The sequence below is a fragment of the Hypanus sabinus genome, chromosome 22, assembly GCF_030144855.1.
Source record: "Hypanus sabinus isolate sHypSab1 chromosome 22, sHypSab1.hap1, whole genome shotgun sequence".
Lineage (NCBI taxonomy): Eukaryota > Metazoa > Chordata > Chondrichthyes > Myliobatiformes > Dasyatidae > Hypanus > Hypanus sabinus.
Genome location: NC_082727.1, coordinates 7707389 through 7733981, shown reverse-complemented (window position 1 = coordinate 7733981; position 26593 = coordinate 7707389). Strand labels below are relative to the sequence as shown.

The following is a 26593-nucleotide window of genomic DNA, read 5'->3' as shown; positions in this document are numbered from 1 at the left end:
ACAACCAGATAAACTACCTTAGTGAGCAAATACGAGGAAATCTGCAGATGCTGGAAATTCAAACAACAACACACACAAAATGCCGGTGGAACACAGCAGGCCAGGCAGCATCTATAGGGAGAAGCGCTGTCGACATTTCGTCAGGACTGCGATGAAGGGTCTCAGCCCGAAACATCGACAGTGCTTCTCCCTATAGATGCTGCCTGGCCTGCTGTGTTCCACCAGCATTTTGGGTGTGTTGTTGTTTAAACTACCTTGGTAATGTTTGTTGAGGGGTATATATTGGGTGTGAAATGTGGTAACTCTACACTTGCTTGTGACAGAATACCATGCAATCTTTTACATCCACCTAAATCAGAGGTTCTCAACCCTTTTTATGCCATGGACCAATACTATTAAGCAAGGGGTCCGTGAACCCCAGGTTGGGAACCCCTGATCTAAAGTTATGGAAGAAGCATTGGTAAATAGTTTCAGCACTTCCTCTGAAGTATTGTACCGAAGAATTAGATTAGGTTAGATTTGATTAGTTTATTGTCATATACATCAGTGTGCAATGAATTCCCTTGTTCACATGAAGCTCACAATCTGTATAAATGGCAATAATAACTACAATAAATACAGTTTAGCTTTATTGATTAGCATGTACTTCAAAACATCAAAACAAACAGTGAAATGCATTGTTTGGCATTAGCAATCAACACAGTACCAAGATTGTACTGGGAGTGGCCAAGAGTCACCACACTTTCTGCACTGTAAAAGCATACCCCCAGCTCATTAACCCTAACCGTAGGTATATCTTTGGAATGTGGGAGGAAACCAGAGCACTCAATATTTCTCCCCTCAATCATTATTACTAAGGTAGGTTTTCTGGTTGTATCACATTGTCTTTGGAACGTGGGGGGGAGGGGAACCCATGTGGTCATGGGGAAAACATACAAACTTCTTACAGACAGCAGTGGGAATCGAACTCCAATTGATGATTGGTGATTGTTGACACTGTAAAGCGATTGCGCTATCCAATACTCTACTATGCCACCAATGACAAAGTCCAATGATAACAGAAAATAGCAGAATGCTGTAAAGATTATTGTGCAAGTAGTTCAAGCAGAAGTACTGACGTGACACTAATGGAAGAACAAAGAGAGATAGTTAAGAGTAGGAGAAAAAAGTGTGAGGAAGAGGGTGTGAAAGAGAAATGATTTGACCAAGAGTTGGATAGCAGTAGGGAAGATTCTGTTCTTAACGTCTAGATATTTGGGCTTTTAAGTTTTTGTATATTCTCACAAGGGGACTACATGTTCCTGTCACTGGAACAACAGTACAACACTGAATTTTCTGACTCAGGATGAGTCAGAATGAGAATGCTAGCATGGGTCAAAAAAATGAGGTTGCTACTAACTTTCTGCACCAATGGGGGAAGATCAGCCTTTATTCCCTGCAGTGCAGTTAGATACTCCAGGATATTAGAGGAGGGCAAGACTGGGCATCTGGGTTAAAGCTCTAAAATTGAATACTCCACCATTACTATGAAACTCTCAAGTGCAGAACACTGACCTCCTTAGCAGAATGTGACAATAAAACTGGGGCCAGCAAATAGGAGCTGGGACAATGTTGAATATTGTAGAACTCACCATGGTCGTTTTGTGTTGGCAGACCTGGGAGGATGTCAACCAGCTACTGGAGTTTGAGGCACATACATCTTTGGATAGGAAATGATACATGGCAAAAAAGGTTAAAAAAAATGGATATGTCTTATTTTAATTAATTAACATACAGTTAAAAGATTGTGTTGCTTCAATAAATATGAACAAAAAGATTGCAAACATGTTTTGACATCCTTAATGTAGTGATGTTTCTAATGGTAAAAATTATTCAGTCCTTTCTTGTGAAATATTCTTATTAGATCATTGATCAAGGTTGTTTCATTAATTGGAAACAAGGGAACTATGAATAAATAAGATTTAGCTTCAATTCAGGCAGTCATTTCACTACTAGACTTTAAAGATATAACTCATTCTCTGTCCAGCATTTTCTTTCTTTTCTGAAATTTAATTCTGTGAAGCCTTTAAAAAAAAACAGCAAGCACAAAATGCTGGAGGAATTCAGCATGTCAGGCTCCATCAATGGAGAAGAGATGCAGTACTGAAGAACCCCGAAATGTCGACTGTTTTTGCTTTCCATAGGTGCTGCTGAGTTCCTCCAGCATTTTGTATTTGTTGCTCTGGATTTCCAGCAGCTGCAAAATCTCGAGTTTAGAAAAGCAGCTTTGTCTTCAATCTTTTCTCCCAAAGATGCTGAGATCTGCTGGGTTGTACCTTTTGTTGTACTGACATAAGTCATGTACCATCCCTGAATAACTATTGCCAATGATGTAAGCCAAGGCAATGATAGTTAACAAAGAGAATGGCATTATAGCCAGATCTGTTAATCCCATGTTCACTGAACCTCACCACCAGAGGTCAGTCAGTGTCAATTATATTTGCACCTTTTAGGTTAGGGGGAAAAATTTTAGGACTAATGTTAGCATCCAATTGAATTTCTCTTTAGCCATCCTGGCCTCTGAAAGTTAATGTCACATAATTTGCAGAGTATTATTCTCCATTGAGGCAACAAGAATTGACAAAACTGATCCAATCCTGTTCAGCTACCTAGAGAAAGAATTCCACATCCGCTGGTCCAAACTCATGTAACAAAATTATGGCTTTATTCAAACTGAGCACAGGTTAGGATCTTAGTATGATCCTAGCAGGGTTACCTTTCAAACATTTCAACAGAAATAGCCAGAAGCAGTTGTGATAATCCTTTCTATTTTAGAATTTGTAGAACACAATGTTTGTCTTATATCCCCATGTGCTTTTCCCCAAGCCTTTCCCCACTCCCCACCCACTGCCGTTTCAAACTATGATTCATTATTTTTTAGGAATTAATTAAGGTTCTAGTTTAGATTCTTTTTAGTCAGAAACTAAATGCCTCAATGAACTCCAGTATAAAGAGATATTGCTGTCTTCTCTTTCGCCCTGGTGGGAATGTTAGATTTATTAACATTCTTAATCCTTGACAGCAGTGTTTCTGTGCATGCTTCCTAAGAACTCTGAACTGATCTATCGCATGAAAAAAAAACAGAAGCTGCAGATACTGAAAACTTAAAATGAAAACAGTAAATGTCTCAAACACTCAGTAGGTCAGGTCACATCTGTGGGAGGAGAAACAGCGTAAAAGTTTCATGCTGGTGATCCTTGGTCAGAGCTTTGATCAAATCTTTGCTAGTCCTTATTAAAACTTTTCTACATCTACATCCTGCTATGGACAACTTCTTAAGAGCCAAGATTATTTCTGGTAGCATTTTCAACACGTGTTATCCAAAATTCTCCTGTATCTCTCTGAAACTACACTATGACTCACTCACTCACTCATCAGTGACTTTTACATTGCATTCTGTTAAAGCAACACCTTAGTTTTAAAACTCACACATTTGTCCATCAAGTCTCTCTATGGCCACACACTTCCACATCTTATTCTCCTCTGTTGTTCCAATCCTCTAATGTCTCTATCTTCTTCCAATCCTCTAATGTCTCTATCTTCTTCCAGTACTGACCTCCTTGGCCCACCAATGAAAACAATGCCTGTGGAACCACAGACTCGAGAACTTAAAATTATTTCCTTTAAAACTCTGTTTGTCTATCTCCTTTAACAGGCAACATAAAAGCTATCTCTTTGATTATTCTTCTAGTTACCGCCCAAATGTTGACTTGTGAGTTATATTTTTGACTGATTACACTACTGTGAAATTCATTGCAATGTCTTGTTACAAGTTTTATTTTATTATACACTCAGTGGCCACTTTATTTGGTACACTTGTTCGATAATGCAACTATCTAATCAGCCAAACATATGGCAGCAACTCAATGCATAAAAGAATGCAGAAATGGTCAAGAAGTTCAGTTATTGTTCTGACCAAATATCAGAATGGGGAAGAACTGTCATCTCAGTGACTTTGATTGTTGGGGCCAGATGGATTCGTTTGGATATCTCAGAACTGCTAATCTCCTGGTGTTTCCATGCATAATATTTTCTTGAGTTTACAGAGAATTGTCACAAGGACGGGGCAAGGGTGCTGGGAGAGGACACACAAGCAGGACACAAACACGTCTTTCTTAGGTTCAATAAAATAGCTTTTATTACTCACTACACAGAGAACCGGGAAATCAGGGAGGACAAAGAGGAACACGAACCTTGGACTAGGAGACTAGTGACATGGATCGCTGTGGACCTTGAACTAGGAAACTAGGAACTTGGATTGCCACGGCCATGACTTAGGCACTGGGAACATGGTCCGCTGCGGACTTTGGAATTGGACAATGGGAACTTGGATCGTTGCGGCCATCACTGAGACCCTGGGGACTGGGACCACTGCGGACCTTGGACTTGGAGACTGGGAACTTGAATCGCCGCAGCCAGAATGTGGACACCATGAATCGCTGCAGCCATAACGTGGAGACTCCAACACAGGACAGGAATGTCGAGCCAGGACTCCGCCTTCAGCTCAGGCACTGAGCCGGGAATCTTCTTCGAGGGATAGACACGGACACTGGGTATGAACGTCGAGCCAGGACTCTGCCTTCAAATCACCCCTGGCAGTTTGACCTTGCCTGGACCCACTCTGTCGAAGGAAGGCGAATTGCCGGCACTCCAATGCAGGCTAGGTAACCGTTGGCTTGTGGTAGTGATGGCGACTTGCTAATGCTTCTTAACACTCTCGCCCTGAACGGCTAAAGCCATGTGCTTATAAGCTGCCGGTTCGGGTCGAGAGTGGATTACCTTAATGGCCAAGCTCGAGGGACACGTGAAACAGAATTAGAAGGGAACAAGGAGTCAATGGTCTGAATCATAATGCAACTTAACTAAATTTAAAGGGGAACTGATCTGGACTATTACAAGAATGGTGCAAAAAACAAAAGCACATTATGTGATTAGCAGTTTTGCAGGCGAAAATGAATTGTTAGTGAGAGAGGTTAGAGGGGAATGGCTAGACTGGCTCAAGCTGACAGGAGGGCAACAGTAACTCAAATAGCCACATGTTACAACAGGGGGTGCAGAAGAGCATATCTGAATGCACAACATGTTACACCTTGAAGCGGATGGTCTATCACAGCAGAAGATCATGAACTTAGAGGTCACTTTTTCTAATAAAGTGAACACTAAGTGTATATTAAGCTGATCTACACTATATTTTCACTTTAAAGGCATTGTCAGAGATGTGTCATAGGTTTTGCCCCTCACATAAGTGCTTTGCATTTAAGTCCAAAACTTTGCAAAGAGCTATTTCATTTCACAAACTGTGCCATCATGAACCCCGGGAGCAATTGAGCTAAATGGAAGACCACCCAAAATAGATAAAATACATGTACTTGGCAGATCTGACCTTTTGCATCAATGTTCCACGTGATGCATTGTCAATTACTAGAATGTATTTCTTGTTAAAACCTGATGCAATTCTATTTCAATTGCTCTTATAAATACAATCATGCAGCAAAATGTCAGTTGAGGTTTGCAATAATACTAGCTGTTTGCAAAGAAGCTGAGCCAAGCCTACAGAAACTGCTGACTCTTGAATGCTTTCACAGCTGTTATTTAATCTTGTTGTTAAGAAAAACTTTCAACTTGTGTCTTGTGGTTGGCAATGTCATCTTAACACCTGAATAAAATAGTTGCTTTGCAGTCCCTTCAAGTACATGTTTAATCCAGCTAAATTCTCCATAGATCAGTATAATTTACCTGGAAGCTTCCACTGTCCATATATTGTCCAAATGTATGTCTGATATCTGACAACCAATTAATAGCTATTACCTCTGATGAAATAATGGGAAGAGATTAGCCATTGTCTTTGGTCCTTTGTTACTTATTCCAGCTATTCTCTGGGCTACTGTCTGATACTTGGCTACAATGTCCATAGTCAAGGTACCTTGCATTTCTGACCTAACTTTCACAGACTCTTGGGATTTCTGGCCTACATATGTGCCCAAATAGGCAGTGCCTCAACTTCAAAATCGTGCCTCATTCTTTATAGCTCTGTACTCTCCTCTTACAACCCTCTGTGATCTCTGTACTCTGTCAATTTTGACTCCTTACTATAAACCCTTGATCTATAGTGTCCATACTTCAGCTGCCAAGAATATCCCCATGTCCCCCTTCTTTTCTAAAATGAAGCAACAACCTAACTAATGAAACCCTTAACCTATTATCGCTACTAATTTGTTCTACTGTGACTAGATTTCAATTTGATTTGAAGAAAGTTCTGTGAAACACCTTGCTATTACTTATATCATTGCAAGCTTTTCTGATGTCTTCTAACTTACTTTAATACCTGGATTGGATTATCATTTTACATGCATTATTCTACCCATAAACTTCCATGTGGTGTATGCTGTCTTTTCAGTTATTTATTTATTTAGCTTGCTGAATTGAAATACTCTTTACGGTATATTCATTAACTGAATCGTCTCCGAGGATCATCTCCTCGTCATGGTGGAGAGGCTTGTGAGTTCCTGAGATCACCTGGCGCTTACCTCCTGGTAGGATCACCTATGATTAGAAGCAATGCAACCAAGACCTCAGTGGTGGAGCTTGTGGAATTTGATGACACATCAGAGTGGCAGAGCAGACAGAGGAAGGCTGCAGCAGTGAAAGGGTCCCCAGTCATCTTGCATTCCATGCCACAGGGTTCTGAACGTGACCTGTCAAGGACTGTGCCCATGCATCAGCCTCCCCTCATTAAATAAAGTCATGCAGAGGTATTCTCCATTAAGGAATCCACTGTAACATCCCAGATTAACTACACCAGAATATGTGGATTAGCCTCCATAATCACCCAAAGAACCAACAACAGACAACCGCGAGGAGAATATCACACTCGACTTGAGTGATCGCACTACTTACTGCACTAACAGATTATTACTATGGTATCCCACATATAATGCCCTGCTTTTTAAGGGCATCAGTTGAGAAATGTTACTCTGCTCAGAATGAGGTGATGCAGGGTGGATCTGGAGGATGCAAGCTACCATAGTACTTTGCTTAGGTACAAAAGTGGAGTGCAGATATCTCAGAACTAGGGGAGGGTTAATTGGTTCAATTTTAGGAAATGGGCTGAGTATAATTTGAGCTGCACTCTTGAAATTATTTTTGGTCCAGTATCTAGCATGAAACTGCTGAATGGCAGTACTGCAAGATTCCTATGGATAATTTGGATTATATTGTTATACCGATATTCAGTGCATTGAATTCTGGTTCTGAAATCCATTCCATTGAAGTCCCTAGAATGAATTACAGAGATAAAGTAACAAGTTAAGGTGATTATACAGTATAATGCACTTAATGCTACTGAACGGTGATAAAGGCTTCCCACGTGTAACTAAGAAAGGTATAAACCATTTAATTCTTAACCACTCAAGACAGTGAATTACCATCTATTACTTTTTTTGCAGGGAAAATGTACATTAAAAAAATCTTCAATTACCAAAAATGCACAAGAAATTGCTGGATGTTCTCAGTTAGTTAGATGGTATTTGTGATCACAGATGCTGCTTAACCTGCTGAGTTCTTCCACCATTTTCTTTTGTGCATCTGATTTCAGCACCTGGAGTCTTTTGTGTTTCCATGAAAATCGATTGCCTGAGTAACTGGTAATTGGCTGATTATTATCATATGCACTGAGGTACAGGGAACAACATTGTTTTGCATGCCATCCTTACAGATTATTTCAAAACATCTGTACATTAAGGTAGTACAAAGGGAAAAACAATAACAGAGTGCAGAATATCAAGTCACAGTTATAGAGCAAGTGCAGAGCACTTGATAAGATGCAAGGGCCAATAAGATGCAAGGGCCAAGACGCAGCAGAATGATTGAAAGTGATAAGCAATCAAATTTCAATGTTCCATCAAGCTTGGAGCATGCATTATGTTTTTTCTCCATCCTCTACTTCTATCTCCAACCAAGGAAGAGGCAAAGATGTCTCCAGTGCTGTTAATGGGAACAAATCTCTGTAATAGTCTCTGATCTCATCACAGACTGAATGCACAAGAAAATGCAGACCATGTATAATCTGAAAATATCATGTACCTTTTGTCAAAGACCAGTCCTGCTTTCACGGAAAGTGACAAAGTGTCAATACTCACTACCCTAACCATCAATCTTCTACCGCAGGAAACATCGATCTACTATCCCAAACCGATCTACTGCCCAAAAATCAATCTACCATGCCAGCCAAAACTCAAAGTTCCAATTTCAAAGCAAATTGAAGTTCAAAGTTCAAAGCAAATTTATTGTATGTATGTAAATGTGTGTGTGTGTGTGTGTATATACACACAACCCTGAGATTAATTTGTTTGCTGGCCTTCACAGTAAATACAAGAAGTACAATAGAATCAATGAGAAACAGGATTGATAAATAACCAGTGTGCAGAACACCACAAACTATGCAAATACAAAATTAAATAATTATAAATAGATAGATAGATAGACAATAGAACATACAGGCACAGAACAGGCCATTTGGCCCACAATGTTGTGTGAACCAGCTAAAAAGGAAATCACAATCACCCAAACACTAATCCCTCCTACTTACATCATGTCCATATCTTTCCATCTTCCTATGTCGATCCAAATGTTCCTTAAAAGCCTCTAATGCATTTACCTCTATTACCATATCAGGCACTGCATTCCAGACATCCACTATTCTCTGAGTAAAAAACTTACCCCTCACATCCTCCTTGAACCTACCCCTCTCACCTTCAATGCATTAGGCATTTCAACTCTGGGAAACAAATGCTCTCTGTCCACTCTGTCTGTGCCTCTCATAATCTTATAATCTTCTATCAGGTCTCTGGCACTCCCGAGAGGACAACCTAAGTTCATCCAATCTTTCATGATAGCAGATGCCCTCCAAACCAGGCAGCATTCCAGTGAATATCTTCTGCACCCTCTCCAAAGCCTCAACCCCCTTCCTATAGTGGTACAACCAGAACTGCGCACAATACACCAGATGTGCCCTAACCAGAGTTCTATAAAGTTGCAACATAACCTCCTGACTTTTGAATTCATTGCCTCACTAATAAAAAATAAGCATTCCACAAGCCATCTGAACTACCTTATCAGCCAGTTTATGAACTTGGATACCAAGATCTCTCTGCTCAGCAACACTGTTAATGATCTTGCCCTTAACAGTGTACTGTATCCTTGCATTTGCCCTACTGAGGTGCAACACCTCGCATCTATCTGGGTTAAACACCATCTGCCGTTCCTCAGCCCATATCTGTAACTGATCTACATTATGCCGTTTTTTTTGCCAGTCTTATACACTATCCATATCCCCACTAATCTTGCTATCATCTGCAAATTTACTAAACTACCCATCTACTTTTTCTAGGACATTTACTGTATATACATCACAAACAGCAGAGATCCCAGCACAGATCCCTGCAGAACTCAATGAATTAAAGACCTCAGCTTGAATAAGTTTTCTCAACCACTACCCTCTGTATTATATGTTCAAGCCAGTTCTGAATACAAACAGCCAATTCATAGTGGGTTTCCAAATGCTCATACATCCTATTCCTAAGAATTTTGTCCAACAATCTACAACTGATGTGAGACTCACCAGTCTATAGTGGCATATCTAGATAGCAGTGATAGGATTGGGCCGAGCCAGCATGGATTTACCAAGGGTAAATCATGCTTGACTAATCTGTTGGAGTTTTTTGAGGATGTAACCAGGAAGTTAGATGGGGGAGATCCAGTGGATGTAGTGTACCTCGATTTTCAGAAGGTATTTGATAAGGTCCCACGTAAAAGATTGGAGGGTAAATACAAAGATCAGGGCATCGGGGGGGGGGGGGGAAGGCATTGATATAGATAGAAAACTGGTTGGCAGATAGAAAGCAAAGGGTAGCGGTGAATGGGTGTTTCTCAGAATGGCAGGTGGTGACTAGTGGGGCGCCACAGGGCTCGGTATTGGGACCACATTTGTTTACCATTTGCGTTAACGATTTGGATGAAGACATAAAAAATAACATCAGCAAATTTGCTGATGTTACTAAGATGGGTGGCAGTGAGACGTGATGAGGACGTTAGGAGAATTCAGGGTGACTTGGATAGGCTGGGTGAGTGGGCAGATACTTGGCAGATGGCGTTTAATGTGAATAAGTGTGAGGTTATCCACTTTGGGAGTAAGAACAGGAAGGCAGATTATTATCTGAATGGTGTAGAGTTGGGTAAGGGAGAAATACAAAGAGATCTCGGAGTCCTTGTTCATCAGTCACTGAAGGTGAATGAGAAAGCGCAGCAGGCAGTGAAGAAGGCTAATGGAATGTTGGCCTTTATTACAAAGGGAATTGAGTACAAGAGCAAGGAAATCCTCTTCCTATAGAAATCCTATAGAGCCCTGGTGAGACCACACCTGGAGTATTGTGTACAGTTTTGGTCTCCAGGGTTAAGGAAGGACATCCTGGCTGTAGAGGAAGTGCAGCGTAGATTCAAGAGATTAATTCCTGGGATGTCTGGACTGTCTTATGCAGAGAGGTTAGAGAGACTGGGCTTGTACACGCTGGAATTAAGGAGATTGAGAGGGGATCTGATTGAAACATATAAGATTATTAAGGGATTGGACAAGATAGAGGCAGGAAATATGTTCCAGATGCTGGCAGAGTCCAGTACCAGAGGGCATGGTTTGAGAATAAGGGGTAGGTCATTTAGGACAGAGTTAAGGAAAAACTTCTTCTCCCGGAGAGTTGTGGGGGTCTGGAATGCACTGCCTCAGAAGGCAGTGGAGGCCAATTCTCTGGATGCTTTCAAGAAGGAGCTAGATAGGTATCTTATGGATAGGGGAATCAAGGGATATGGGGACAAGGCAGGAACCGGGTATTGATAGTAATTGGTCAGCCATGATCTCAAAATGGCGGTGCAGGCTCAAAGGGCTGAATGGTCTACTTCTGCACCTATTGTCTATTGTCTATAGTATCCAGAATTTCCCCTTGTTCCCTTCTTAAGTAGAGGTACAGCATTAGTCACACACCAATGGCTAGAGAACACACAAAGATACTGGTCAATGCCCAGCAATCTCATGTTTTCCCTCCTTCAATAACCTAGAGTAAACAATAAATATTGAGAACAGATGAAGAGTCCTTGAAAGTGAGTCCATAGAACTGCTCATTGTGGAGCCAGTGGCCACACAGTGAACTAACAATCTGTTCCAGGGGTCCCTCACCTTCTTAAGAAACAAAGAGTTGTTTTGTATTTAATCTAACACCACCCATGTAACGCCACACATGTAGATTTAAAGACAAGAATTAATAGCAAATAAGGTTCCATTGAAGAAAAAATCTTGGGAATTTTGAAACATATTGTCACTGTATCAGAGTCAACTGGAAGCAAATGGGGAATGAGCATAACTGCAATGTTAAGCAGCGTCAGCACTATCATCCCTTGAGACCATGCCTCAGTTGGTGCAGCTCTGGCTCTTGAATCTGAGAGGGGTGGGTTTAAGTGCCATGAATAAAGAAACCTAAGCTGACAGTTCCATAAAATGCCACCAGAAAACCGATGGAATGCTAAGCCAAAGCCCACATCTGCTTTTCACACAAATATAAAACATCCCATATTTTTATGATTTTTGGTGTTCTTCCTGCTGTGTCAGGTCTATACTTAACCCTTAATAACAATTGTTTGAAAAGTTACGTGATTATCAGTGTTCTTGCAGGATTTTGCTGTGCACAAATTACCTGCCGCATTTCCTTCTTCCTTGACTATATTTCACTGCATGAAAAGCAAAATTCAAAAGTCGCTATTATGCTATCACGTCCAACGCATTCAATGTTAAACCAATGCGTTCATTCTAATTAGGGATCCCGATGAAAGGACTCGGCCCGAAACGTCGACTGTTTATTCCCCTCCACAGATGCCGCCTGCCTTGCCGCGTTCCTCTAACATTTTGTGTGTTGCTCGTTCGTTTTAAAGGGAGTCCTTTTTATGGTTTACCTGCTTAAGTTTCACTCGGGGTATAGTGGTTGGGTGGAGTGGTGTGGGTCTCATTTTGAGTGCGTGTGGTTCAGTTGACAGGTGGTGGTATCCACCCAGGGCAAGTCAGTGGGCTTACGAGGGCAGTGACGGAGCACCAGGGCGTTCAGCCCCGGGACCGGTATCGACGCTGGCGGAGTGCACACCCGAGCCAACAGAGACTGCGGAGCTGAGAGTGTGTTAAAGCGCTGTCTCTGATTTCCTGAAGGGGGTGGGGGGGGGGAAGAGAAATAGGGAGTGGGTGGGGGAAAGGACTGAGTACGCACCTGCACCAAGGATCCACTAGATGGTATGAGATGAATGAACAGAGTGTCGGCTGGGGAGAAAAGTTAGTTACTGCTGAGTGATTCAGTGCGTCGGTCGTGATCAACTCCAGGCTGCGTCCACCTGACAGGAAACCTTTTCTCCACTCTGCTTGTATCCGGACTATAACCGTGACTTTAGCAAGAGACCACTTATATTCCCCAAAACTCAACTTCAATTACATTAATTTATGCTAAACTCCTGTTTGCAATGTACTAGGCTGCTGCTGCATAAAGCTAATTTTTCATGGCATTTACACCCTGGGTACTTGAACTTGAACATTTAACTATTAAGTTTTGGAGACTGGCGTTGGCACAGGTTTGGGTTTGGCGGAGAGTGGGAGGACAGAGGGCGGTCAATGATTTGCCAGAGGATCACTGGTGTGTGTGTCAGTCCTTTGTAAACACACTTCGCTCACAGGCTTGTCACCGTGGATCTGGGCGACGCGATCACCCTGGGTGTACTGAAGGACTTATTCTGCCCCTCAGTGGTTCAGTGTGCCCTTCATTCCTCTACCCCTCCCTCCAACCTTCCTCAGTTCTTCTTCGGCGTGTCCTGCTTACCGAAAGCCTGTGGCACCGTGCGACTCTAACAGGTTTTAAAAATAAACCAGAGAGGACCCGCGTCAAGCGGAGAGGGGGCGGTGGAAGGGGTAGTGAATTCTGCACTCCAAGAGCCCGGCGATTGATACCCGGGAGCAAGGCGGCGGGAGCGCCCCAGGGGTGCGGTGGATACCGCTGTCGCTGTCATCCGTTCCCTTAATAAAAAAACACGAGGCAGAGTCCAGAGCGATGAGGTTGCAAAGACTCCCACGCCCCGGCGGACCGTCCAACCTACTCTGACGCGCCCAGAGGTTATTAATAAGAGGGCGGTTATCTTTCACACGGCGCAAGAGTTAATGAGGAGGACGATGTTCTTACCAGCCGAATCAATAACGAAAGCAGAGAGAGTCTGAGCTACCGAGGACATTACACACTCCCAGATCGCCGGAGTGTTTTTTTTTGCAACCGTGTGACCAGGATGCCTATAACACGACATCGAAGCAGTGATAAATGATTGCAGCTCGCCGTACACAACATAGTGGTGGATCCCTGAGTCAGTTTATTAACAACCTCCTTCTTCCCTCGCTCTTCTCTCCTACTGGCGCACTTTTGCCTAAAACCCCGAATGCGAACAGTTTTACCAGTTGGGAGCACTTTTTGCAAGATAAAAAAATATTGATTAAAACTACCCGTCACAGAACTTCCAAGGAGTTGTATCGGGTGTCTCGGAGAGGGTGAAGTTTTGTGGCCGGGGGTCTCAAGGATGGTGGCGCAGGTTGTGTGGAGCCCGGTGTGGATGTTTTGGACACTATTCTCCGCTTTCGCCTCTGCGGACTTGAGTTGTGCCCCTTCTCAGGCGAGGCGACGGGGATCGGTCTATGTGCACCTAGGCGCGCCAGAATCGGCGAGGCGATGGCGCCGCGGGGTTCTGGACGAGTTCCCCCGTCTGGGCGCACCCGGCTCGGGTCACGGTGGCAAATCCCGACGGGAGGCGGTGAAACTGACTAACCCGCGGCCGGAGCAGATGGAACTGAATAGTACCACCTTCGCATTGACCGGTGATTCGGCGCACAATCAAGCCATGGTGCATTGGTCTGGGCAGAACAGCAGTGTAAGCAGTGGGATTTTATATTAAAAATGCTGTAGATTACTTACTTTGCATTTAGCCCTATTGTGATTGATAGAACCATCGCATACCTCTTTGAGTGTTCTGTTCAAGTTTTATATGCAATTGCTCTAGTTTCGAATCTCTTTAAAGCTATTATATGGCTCGTGTACTGATCAGAATTGAGCAAGTATCATTTCGATTGCGGGTTGAAGGTACAGAAAGTCGGGTCGTCATTAAATAAGGTGACTCTTCTAAAGGAGGGTTATAAAAGTCGCCGTCAGTTTCTTAACCAACCCTCCGAGAATAATTGTTGGAGAGCTGATATAACTCCAATCATTGATCGTCTCCAAGACACTATATTAATAAAGTTGATGAAGCAACGGGATGTGAGTGACGGTTATTTCAACTAATGTCAGTTTTAAACTCGAAGTATGACAGATATAGAGGCTAAATGATACGGATACGTCAAATGGGTTGGGAGTGGGGGTGAGGGAGTCGTTCATTGTCTGTGCAGCCCTTAAAGTGGGCATTGTTTAAAGGAGGGGAAGCAGCTACCTCTCAATGAAACAACCCGCCAGACTATGTGACAATGATCCCTGTCCAAGTGGCAAGCAAGTGTGGATTTTGTCCCCTGGGTAAAGTAAACCCAAAATGTTCATATTTTAGTATCAGCTGCATAACGAAGTGCGAAAAGACCATGTGTCCCACGGAAGATGGTCGGTGTCCCTAAATTTACAAGGGACCATTTTCTCGTTTTGAAAGGGAACTAGAATTAATAGAATTGCAAATGATTATAAATTACAGTATTGCGATTTTTTTTCGTGAATTTATTCGGGTTTAAACCATTTCCAATTAAACCCCGCTTTAGATACATTAATAGGACTAACGCCCGTTATTTTATGTGTTTTTGTTGTAATTTTACTCTTGTTTAACGTAAAGTCATGACTGAAACCTAAACTTTATGGAGTTAGGTCTCGTCTGAATTTTTCAAGGACTGCTTTTCATCCCTCTTGTCTCCTCACAACCCGACTTTTGAAAGTTGAAGGTTTGAAACCTAAAGCGAGCGTAACAGACGGGCTCGTATCCAGATGTCCCTTTGTTCTCAAGGGCGAGGGGCATACAGCGGTGATGTAAACACCCTGCCTGACCCAGCCCCGAATCGACAACTTGTCCCTAATGATTGGAAAAGGCGAGGAGAACGAACCTGCGCGCGGTTAATATAATGTACCTCCGCTTGTCCGAATGCTGGGAACCTTGCCGCTGGTTTCAGCTCTGAGCATTTACAATATTCCAACTGCATGAACGTTGGCAGTGAGAGCAGAGAATTAAATTGCATCCACCTTCCCCCAATCCTTGCACACATAGTGAAAACTCTTTAAATATCTGACTTCAGGTAATAATCTGAAACTCTCCGTCTGCGGTTCCTATTGCATCTCCGCTCATGCAAGTAGTCTGAGGACAAAGCTGCTGTCAGGTTCTTGGAATAGACGCCGAACTCAAACCGTGCCTCTCCGCTGTTGTCAATAACTGGACACCGATCCTTAAACTAACGCCTATCAAGGAAAATACCTGCTCTGCTGTCCGGGCGACTCTCGTAAATAAGACATGACCACTCAGCCTTTGTTAATGTACTATTAAGCCAGGGAAGAGTGAAACATTGAATGTAACTGGCGGTCTGTTGGGGCGAATGACAATAGAACTGGCCTCTGTGACTTGCGCGTGGAGAGCGAGAACTGTTGATAGTTGGCATGAAGGGGCAGTCCACTGTTAAAATTGGCACAGAGCTGGCAGGATACGAGCGACAAGAGACTGCAGATGACCGAATCTGGAGCAAACCTCCCCCGCCCCGAACAAAAAATCTGCTGGAGGAAGTCAGCGGGTTGAGCAACATGTATGGAAGCGACATTTCGGGTGGTTACCCAGGAGTGAACTACATGTTCACTTTATCATATCCTTGATTTTTTAAAAAAGTCTTTAACCGCACCTATACTGTATCTCGACTATATTTTCCTTCAGATGTTGGTTGATAGATATCCATTTCCAGTTAGGACTCTTGCAAGCACTTTTATTTATTTTATTATCATAAATAGCTCCTCCAGCTCCTCGAGTCCCAGCAACCCCACAACCTAATCACGGGACAATTTACAATGATTGATTTAGCTACCCCGGTCGGTCGTTGACCTATGGGAGGATTGTAGAGCACCCGGGGAAACCGGGCGCACCCCGCGAGAGGACGTATAGAGAGAGACTCCTTAAAGCAACGGCGTCGGAATGAACTCCGCTCCCGAATGTATTAGCATCGCCCTCACCCTACGCCCATCCATTTGACATCAGTAAAGGTCCAGACCGTGTCACCATAATTCTAGACGCCCCGCCGCCCTTTTAATGTGCTTGTTTCCCGGGAATTAACATTAGCATCCCACACCTCCCCCCGCCCCTCCACAACCTTCCCTCCCAGTTCTGGTGAAGGGTTCCGACCCTAAAAGTTGACTATTTATTCCTTTGCATAGGTACTGGCCTGGCCCGCTGAGCTCCTCCAGCATTTTGTGCGTGTTACTTTGGAGTTCCAGCATCTGCTGAATCTCTTGTGTTTGCGAATAGTCTTTTCTGCGTTCACTGATCGTAAATTGAGAACCTGGCTTTCGTTGTCCGAAGTGGGTTTCCACTGCGCTAAGGAATCATCGTCTGACTTCACTTGGTCTTGTAGTGGCCGTATCAATATTTTAGTTACAATTTTGTCAAGAAAGTCTTTAATCGATGGATTTAACACCAGGTCCATTGCGAAATAAACACGTTTTTTTATGCACAGGGTTGCGCATTACTGCTTAATTGCTTTTGGGACTTTGCCACTTTTTGTCATTAAAGTGTAACGGATTTAATAAAAAATATTAACCACTTAGGCTAGAGGTTTAAAACGCCGAGTTCGCAGTGTAGGAATTGTATCGGGGATGTAAGTTTAGCCAAACGCTCTTAGTACATCCCTTATAATCTCCTATTTGGGCAGTGACTCTAAAGTTACTGGTATCATGTTTCTCCTCAATTCACCCCATTTAACGTTGCCACTTGTTAACCTCTGGTTTCAATTCCTCCAAAATGTTGGAGGAACTCAGCTGATCAGGTAGCATTTATTTAAAAAGTCGACGTTTTGTGCCGAGATCCTTGATCAGGAATGCGGTTGGGAAACGTCGAGTCTTCATTCATTTCCGCAAATTCTGCTTGACCTGCTGAGTTCATCCAGCACATTGTGTGCGTTACTCTGGACTTCCAGCTTCTGCACAGTCTTTTGTGTTTATTTATTGACATCAATATTGCCTAAATCAGCTAAGACCATAAACAGTAGAATTGCTTTCTCATCACCCCCCACTATTCTCCAGCTCTTCTCTCCTCTTTAAAGAGTCTTCAAAATCATTCCCTTCAGTGCAGCATGTTACATTCCTTTGTGATTTGCCCAAATTTTATTTGATAACGGGACTTGGGAAAACATTCTATGTTTCAAAATTTCAAAACAGTGGAAGTTGCAGTCAGACAATATTACAATTCTGATGGAATGTATCTCTCGATTTTCTGAAGGAAAGTGTACCCTCAATGCCTCGCTGGAAAATTAGTTTCAAAAAAATGTCTTGGGAAATTATGGCTGCCACTAACTTAAGACCTTCCTTAATTTCCTAAGACTTCTCTTCCCCTTCTTTAGCTAAAACATCCTTATTTATGATAGCCCTGTTGACCAGTAAAACCAAGGGGTCTAGCGGGACTAGATAATTGAGACTTCCCAGTGTGATCTACTGTCTTCCATTGCATTCCCCTGTTAATTACTCTTTTCCCTCTTCCCCCATTCACACCTATTTAATCCCCAAAATATTTACTATCATATGCACAATTACATTTCTGCAAGTATAACTTATTTTCTCTATCTCCCACGCTGACTGCCTGAGGGGTTAATTTTCCTGTTAATTTTATTTAGGCATATGGCTTAGTATAGGCCCTACTGGTCCAAACAGCCTGTGCCCACCCAAATATACTAATGTATAATGTATACTAATATACAAATATACTAAATATACCAGTGACAAACTAATCCATATTTAATTGGAAAACAAGAGAAAATCTGCAGATGCTGGAAATCTGAGCAACACACACAAAATGCTGGAGGAACTCAGCAAGCCAGGCAGCACCTATGGAAAAGAGTAAACAGTCGATGTTCTGGGTCTTGGCCTGAAACGTCGACTGTTTACTCTTTTCCAGAGGTGCTGCCTGGCCTGCTGAGTTCCTCCAGCATCTTGTGGGTGTTGCATGTATTATTGGAACGTGGAAGGAAACTGGAGTGCTTAAAGGAAATCCACACGGCCAGTGGGAGAATATGCAAACTCCCTACAGACAGTGGTGGAATTGCATCTGCATTGGTGGCATTGTAATACATTATGTTAACAGCTGTGCTGCCGTGCCACCCTTAAAGATTGTATAACAATACTTAGACACTGCACAGCAACCCTGGAAGATTGGCAACTCTAAAACCTGGCAAAACTGAACCACTGAGATCACATTGTTTCAATGTGGTCCTGTTGTGCTGAGTATCTTGGTCATTTATGAGAAATGCGTTACAAGAGAGTGTGATCACTGGACATCCAGAGTAGCTTCAAGTGAACAGAAATGTAAACGCTCCAGTTTGAGTCACTATGTCACACTTGAAGGGAGGTGGCTGTGTTTATTGGAGGATATTCATGCCCAGATCCTGGACGAAGATCTTACCAGCGTAGCGTAGTCTAGGCTATCTTTAGCTGATTGATCTATGATCTTCCTTAACTCTGTAACTTGTACAGTCAGCAGTGAACAATGGTCAATTCCACTCACAGCTCCTCGGGAGATGATGCAGCTCACATTTGCAAGATGTAGATGACATCTATCATCTTAAACATTCCCACCACCTCCATCTGAAAAAATGGACAATTTCACTTATTTTTGCAGTTAATTAAGATATCCAGTAGTAGAAAATGAGGAACAGAGGTAGTTTGACTTTATGACTTAGTATAAAAATTGCTGTGAATTCAGGGCCAATATTCGATCAGACAGAAAAAGTGTTATTCTACATCTTGTCTTTTTTTTTCAATTGGTGGTTTGGAGCAATTAAAAATATCTGCAGATGCTGGAAATCTGAAATAAAATCAGAAAATGACAGGAATATTCAGATGGTAGGGGAGCATCTATGGAAAGAGGAACAAGTTAGGGATGTTTCCCAGAGTGTTCCTAGGTTTTACCTTCTTTGCTGCAGCTTCTTCTCAAATCACAGTTTCATTTCATGCTTCTCAGGCAATGACTTTTTTTGAGGCAGCAGCACTGATATTGCTGCAGTATTGTGGTTGGCTCATTCATTGGCATTGATTAGAGGTTGTGGATGCCTTTAACTAGTTTAGAGATTACTCACTCACTTTCTAATGTGTCTCTTCTGACCCTGGTGTTGCTACTCTTCTGTGGCTATTTCCTTGTTTGAACTTATTCATTGTTTTACTGTTAACTGGTTTTCGCAAATCACTACCGGAAGTCTGCTTTGTTTATAGTTTCTGCAGGAAATATTTTGACAATTGGTTAGCTTCTTCCCTAGTGGTTGAATGCAAGGTAATATGCTTGTTCACATTGGTGATGGGCAAAATAAACTGCAGAACTATCGTGGATGTGTAACAAAGACAGGTCAACAATCAGGTGCAGATTTCATTGGGATAGGTGCCTGGCACCTTGTTTGTCACCTATATAAATTAAAGGGATGATAATGTAGTAAACTGGATCAGCAAATTTCTGGATGACACCAAGACTGGAGACATAGTGGACAGTGAGGACTAGAACTAGAGGTCGTAGGTTAAGGGTGGAAAGTGAAATATTTAAGATGAACCTGAGGAGTAGCCTTAACATTCAGAGGGTGGTGCGTCTAGAATGAGCTACCAGTGAACGTTGTGGATATGTGTTCAATTGGATGTTCAAAGTTCAAAGTAAATTTATGAAAAAAGTACATATATGTCACCATATACAACCCTGAGATTCATTTTCTTGTGGGCATACACAGTATATTCAAGAAACACAATAGAATCAATGAAAGACCACACCCAACAGGATGGACAAATGTGCAAAAGACAGCAAACTGTGCAAATACAAATAAATAAGCAATAAAGATTGAGAATATGAGGTGAAGAGTCCTTGAAACTGAGTTCATAGGTTGCGGGAACAGTTCAGTGATAGGGCGAGTGAAGCTGAGTGAAGCTGTCTGCTCTGGCTTGATGGTTGAGAGGTAATAACTGTTCCTGAACCTGTTGGTGTAAGTCCCGAGGCTCCTGTACCTTTTTCCTGATAGCCGCAGTGAGAAGAAAGCATGCTTAGGTGGTGGGGTCTTTGCTTTCCTGCGAGAGCAGGAAATTGTGCTCAGTAGCAGTGAGTGCTTTCTTCATGTTGGACTCAGCTGTATCTACTATATTTGTAGGATTTTGCATTCAAGGGCATTTCCATACCAGGTCGTGATAAAACTGGTCAGTAAACTCTCCCTGTGCATCTATAGAATTTTTTCAAAGTTTTAGATGATGTACTGAATCTGTACAAACTTCTAAAAAAGTAGAGGCACTGTCATGTCATGCCTTCTTTGTGATGACACTTAGGTGTTGGTCTCAGGACAGATCCTCTGAAATTATAACACCAAGGAATTTAAAGTTGCTGATTCCCCTTTGAGCACTAGCTCATGGACCTCTGATTTCCTCCTCCTGATTTTCTCACATTGAGTGAGAGATTGTTGTTGTAGCCTCGCACCCATATTTTGATTCTCCCATCTCTACATTGACTTATCACCTCCTTTGATTCAGCCAACATCAGTGGTGTCATCAGCAAACTCAAATATGGCATTGGAGCTGTACTTAACCACACAATCATAATCATAAAGCTAAGCACACAGCCTTGTGGTACATCTGTTAGGATGGAGATTGTGGAGGAGATGTTGTTGCTAATCCAAACTGACTGGGGTCTGCAAGCGAGGGAATTGAAGATTCAATTGCACAAGGAGGTATTGAGACTAAGGTCTTGGCTAATTGATTAGTTTTGAGGGGATGATAGTATTGAGTATTGAGCATCTTAATGTATGCATCTTTGCTGTTCAGCTGTTATTGCGTAGAGTGAAGAGCCAATAAGATGGCACCTGTTGAGACAGTAAGCAGCTGGAGTGGATCCAAGTTGCTTCTCGGGCAGGAGTTGCTGTTCTCTCAATGCACTTTATGACAGTGGATGTAAGAGCTACCAGGCACCAGTTATTGAGGCAGATTACAACATGTGAGAAGTTTGGATAGGTGCATGGTTGGGAGGGATATGGAGGCTGTGGTGCGGGTGCGTGTCAATGGGACAAGGCAGAGTAACAGTTTGGCACAGGATAGATAGGCGAAGAGCTTATTTCTATGATAAAATGCTCTATGACTCAACGGCTGTATGACAGGTAGAGCAGTTTCAAGGGCTGAATCATCTTCACGAGTTTACTCCGATCCTCAACAAGCATAAATCATCACTCTTCTGTTCTGAATGACATGTTGGTTCATGTAGACTCTTCATTGCCAATGCTCTTGAAAATGCTTCATGTATTGTATTTAGTTCATGGTTTTCAGAACTGGTATGACCATCTTATTCTGCAACCAGCAGCACCCCCACAATGTCCACCCAGCCATTCAGGATCAGTAAGAATGTTTTAGAAGTGATTATTTAATTGAAATCATTGAATATTGAAAGACCTAGATAGAGTGAATGTGAGAAGGATGTTTCCTATTGCAGGGGAGTCCAGGACCAGAGGGCACAGCCTCAGAATTGAGGAACATCCATTAAGAACAGAGATGAGGAAAAATTTATTTAGCCAGAGAATAGTGAATCTGTGAAATTTATTGCCACAGACAGCTGTGCAGACTAATGTTGTCTCCTTGGACACTATTCATGTAGAGTTAAATGACAGCTAAACTTCAATTAAATTGAATTGAAGTGAAGTCATTGGGCACATTTAAGGTGAAGTTTGGTAAGTTCTTGATTAATGAGGGCATCAAAAGTTTCAAGGAAAAGACTGGAAAATGAGGTAATAAATCAGCCATGATGGAATGACAGAGCAGATTCAATGGGCCAAATGGCCTCATTCTGCTTCTATGTGTTATGATAATTATTAACCACCATGAATGGGTTGAGAAATTGCAAGATAATGTTCTTGGTCGTAAAGGAATGGAGTAGAAAACCTGTGTAAGTTTAAGCACAGTTGTTATCTAGATTTTAGGAAACTGCATGTGCTGTTATGTTAAATATATCAGAACTTTATAGCAACATAAAGTTGCATATGGCACCTCAGTATTAAATAGGTTACTGATAATTTATTTTGCATGCAAAATGCCTCATCTTTTTTCATGCAAAAACAAATATGTGCATTAACCTTAATGTGGGACTACCGTTAATGCATTCACACAGAATAGAATGTGCCTTTTGCTAAGAGGTGAAAGTAGTGTGTATTTAAGTCCACCACTTCCTGTAGGATTTTTGTAATAGTTTAGAACCATGCTTTATATTTCAGGTACCAACAGAGATAGGTTCTGCTTGCTTCATTAACCTGCAGAAAGAACTACTGCTGTGAACTCCATAAAAATTAAATAATCAGATGAAGTAAAACTTGATATTTAGTAAAAAGTGCCTGTACTCATCTAATGTTGTGATAAATGAGACCTGATTTTGTCTACAGCTGAGCACAAAGAACATGGGTTTAGCTATAATTTCAATCTCAGATGTGTTTCAACTCCTTAATAAATACCTTTCTTGTCCATTTAATGCTAAGTCATGTCATACATCTTGAATGTAAGTAATGATGCTATGTCATTGAAACAGCAGCTGAAGCATCAGTAGAGGAATTTGTCAGGAGACAAGTGTAGATAAATGCAATTCACTTAATTGCTATATTGTCAATTGTAGTCAAGCATGAACATCCTTTTGCTATGCTCTCTGCTGATACAAAATACTCACTACAGGGAAGGAGAAGCACTTTGTCAAAGATGGACAGTTAATACAGCTGAAGCAGCTATGATTGTTTTGGATAATAGATCATTATTTCATTTTCTTGGCAAAGGATATGTTTTATTTACTTGCACTGTTACAAGATCATATTCTACAATATTTCCCTTACATATTAATTGTTCATTTACTCAACCACCTTGGAACAATCTCTCTTTGAAATAGAAGGCACTTTGTCACTTTTGGCTGACTAGTGGGTCTTGTATAATCTCAGGCTACGCATCCTTGTTCAAAGAATCCAACTTTTCAGTGAGATGTACAGAAGGATCTTAGGGTCCAAGGCCATTGCTCTGTTAGTGACCACAGAAGTCTATAGGGTGGTAAAGAAGGTGTATGGCATCCCTTCCTTTATTAATCAAAGAATTGAGTTCAAGAGTCATTATGTTACGTTGAGTTGGAGTATTGCATTCAGTTCTGGCTGCCCCATTATAGAATGGATGTGGAGGCTTTGGAGAGGCTGCAGAAGAGATTTTTTTAAAGAGTTACAGCATGGTAACAAACAGGCCCTTCAGGCAAAACAAGTCTACACTGCCAAATTACACCCATGTGAACAATTAATTTACTAACCTATATGTCTTTGGTATGTGGGAGGAAACCCAATGTGGTCACAGGAGAACATACAAACTCCTTACAGATAGTGGTGGGTATTGAACCTGTAGTAGCATTATGCTGTTACACTACCATATTGCCTTGGTAGCTAGAGTCTTGCCTTGAAGAGAGGTTGGACATATTTGAGTTGTTTTCTCTGGAGTGGTGGAGGCTGAGGTGCTTTGAAGATTATAAAGTTATGAGAGGTATAGGCAGAACAGACAACCAGCAATGTTTTCCTAGGGTCAAAATGTCTACAATTAGAGGGTATGCATTTAACTTGAGGGAGAGAAGTTCAAAGGAGATGTCCAGGGCATGTATTTTTTACACAGAGAACAGTGGAAAGCACTTCTGGGGGTGCTGATGGGACAGATATGATAGATACATTTCAGAGACTTCAGTAGGCACATAAATGTGCAAGGAATAGATAAATATAAACGACGATGCCCAGGGAAAGGATTAGATGTCATTATATCATTATATTAAGTGTCATTGTCTCTATCCCTTCGTCCTCATGTGCTGGAACTCGAAGAATAGATTAGGTGTCATTAGCTTAATTAGGTCAGTACAACATCATGAGCCTGTGTTGTACTGTTCGATGTTCTATGTTTAATACTAATTATTTGTCATGCTTAGTATAAGATTTTACATTCCTGACATGATTCAAATTTAGATCAGATTATTCTAAAACTTTTGGAATAAGTAAGTGAACTACTTGTGCTATTTGAGCCAAACCTGATCAGATGTCGGTTACAAATAACCTTAACACACAAAATGCTGAAGGAACTCAGTAGGTCAGAAAGCTTCTATAGATGCTTGTGACTCCTGCTGCAGTAAAGCAGTCAGATCCTCAGCTGCCTGTGCCCAAACAGTAATGATGTCTAAGTCATTATTACATTTTAGATAGCCAAATTGTTATGGAAGCTTGCTTCCTGTTCAAGTGAAGCCAGAGACTCCAGGAGTGACTGGGATCATATTCAGCCAGATCTGCAATTTTGCAATATTGGAAGCCTCTGATCCAAGCAAAAGCTAGGTGGTTCTTGTCCTGGATAACAAGGTCCTGGCATTGCTGGCCATCTGAAGGTGGCTTTCTCAGAAACTGGTTGTCCATCCTCCTTCCAAGCAGAACCCTCTGGTTAGTTAATCTGGCCAGTGTTAATCGCAACAATGTTGAGAATAAGTGGCAGTTGCATTCATCTTCAAACAGGCATAGCCAAAGAGCACAAATGTATCTCTATTTTGACACTCTGATTATTATTTCCAATTCCAACAAGATTTTGAAAGGAGGGCCATATACTTGCTTATGGACTGCACAATTTAGGGGCACCAAAACATTTCTCTTTAGAGCTCTATGAATGGGGAATGTCCTCTTCTACTGCAGTGGATTTCAACCATTGCTTAACATTGCTTCCATTTACATTGCAGACACTACTTAAAAGAAATGAAAGTATTGAAACAGTATGTGGATTATTTATCAGAATTCGGTTCATTAGTTTATCTATGTTACTATTATTCTGAGGCTAAGTCACCTTATGCACAACTCTCCAATGCACCCTCTCTACACCTTCTCAGTTGAGACCTCCTGTACCTAGTTAAGTGGCCACAGATAGTATGTTCGAGATCTTCTGTTGCTGTAGCTCATTCACTTCAAGTTATGCCATGTTGAGTGTTCACAGATATTCTCCAGCACACCTCTGTTGTAACACAGGGTATTGGAGTTACTGTTACCTTCCTGTCAGCTTTAACCAGTCTGGCCATTCTTATCTGACATTTCTCATTAACAAGACTTTCTCTCACAGATCTACTGCTCACTGGGTGATTTTTGTTTTTCGCACCATTCTCTATACCCTCTAGCAACTGCTGTGTGTGAAAATCCCAGGAGATCAGCAGTTTCTGAGATCCTCAAACCACCCCATCTGGCACCAATTTGTCAAAGTAATTTAGATCACATTTCTTCCCTATTCTGATGCTTGATCTGAACAACTGAGCCTTTGACCGTGTCTACATGCTTTTATGCATTGAGTTGCAGCTACATGATTGGCTGATTGGATATTTGTTTTAATGGGCAGTACAGTTGTACTTAATAAAGTGAGACTGAGTGTGTATATCAATGAGATTGTCTCATTTTTTCAAACTCCAAGGGTTGTTGTTCTAATCTGCTTAGTCTGTCCTCAAGGGATAGCCCCTTATCCCAGAAATCAGTCTGGATGTATCGAAGCCTATTTCAATGCAGCAATACTGATGGAGAAACTTATTGGGTTGAGCAGAATCTATAGGGGACCAGGAACTGTCAAAATTTCTGGTTAAAACCCTGCATCAGGTTTGAGTACGGATGTAGGGTTTCAATCCAATTCCTTTCCCCAACGGAGAGATTAGTTTTATTTGTCCTATGTACCTCGAAGCAGACTGTGAAATGCATCACTTGCATCAGTAACCTACACAATTTGAGGATGTGCTGGAGACAGCCCCAAGTGCCGTCATGCCTCTGGCGCCAACATAGCATGTCCACTAATTACTAACCCTGACCCATACACCTGTGGAATGTGGGAGACTCTTGAGGAGAATGTACAAGCTCCCTAGGTTCAGTGGTGGGAATTGAATACCCATTGTTGATTATGGGCGCAGTAATAGGGTTACGCTAATCCCTACAGAACTGTACCTGCTCGATCTGCTGACTTCCTCTCCAGCAGGTTGTTGCTCTAGGCTTCATCAGCTGCAGTCTCTGTGTCTCCTTGTTTAATGTACTTTCTCATCAGACTTACGGTTGACAGAACGCAGGCTGGTGACAATATGGAGGTTGCTGGTTGTGGTGATTAGGCTACGTGAGTGATCTTGATGAATTCCTGACTGAATACACAGAGAGCTCTGTCACAGGCACAACTCTCCACACCATCAAAGATCTCTTCCAAAGCTAGTGCCTCAAGAAGAC

General features: G+C 41.9%; 1 protein-coding gene across 1 annotated transcript in view; it reads left to right on the top strand.

Moving 5' to 3' along the window:
• Positions 1-13591: 13591 nt before the first annotated feature.
• The window catches only part of LOC132379726 (VPS10 domain-containing receptor SorCS1-like), a 1404942-nt gene continuing 1391940 nt past the window's right edge, over positions 13592-26593 (top strand). The window contains exon 1 of the mRNA XM_059948015.1: positions 13592-14028. Coding sequence (XP_059803998.1) covers positions 13681-14028 — 348 coding nt within the window. The 5' untranslated portion in view covers positions 13592-13680. The remainder of the gene's footprint in view (positions 14029-26593) is intronic.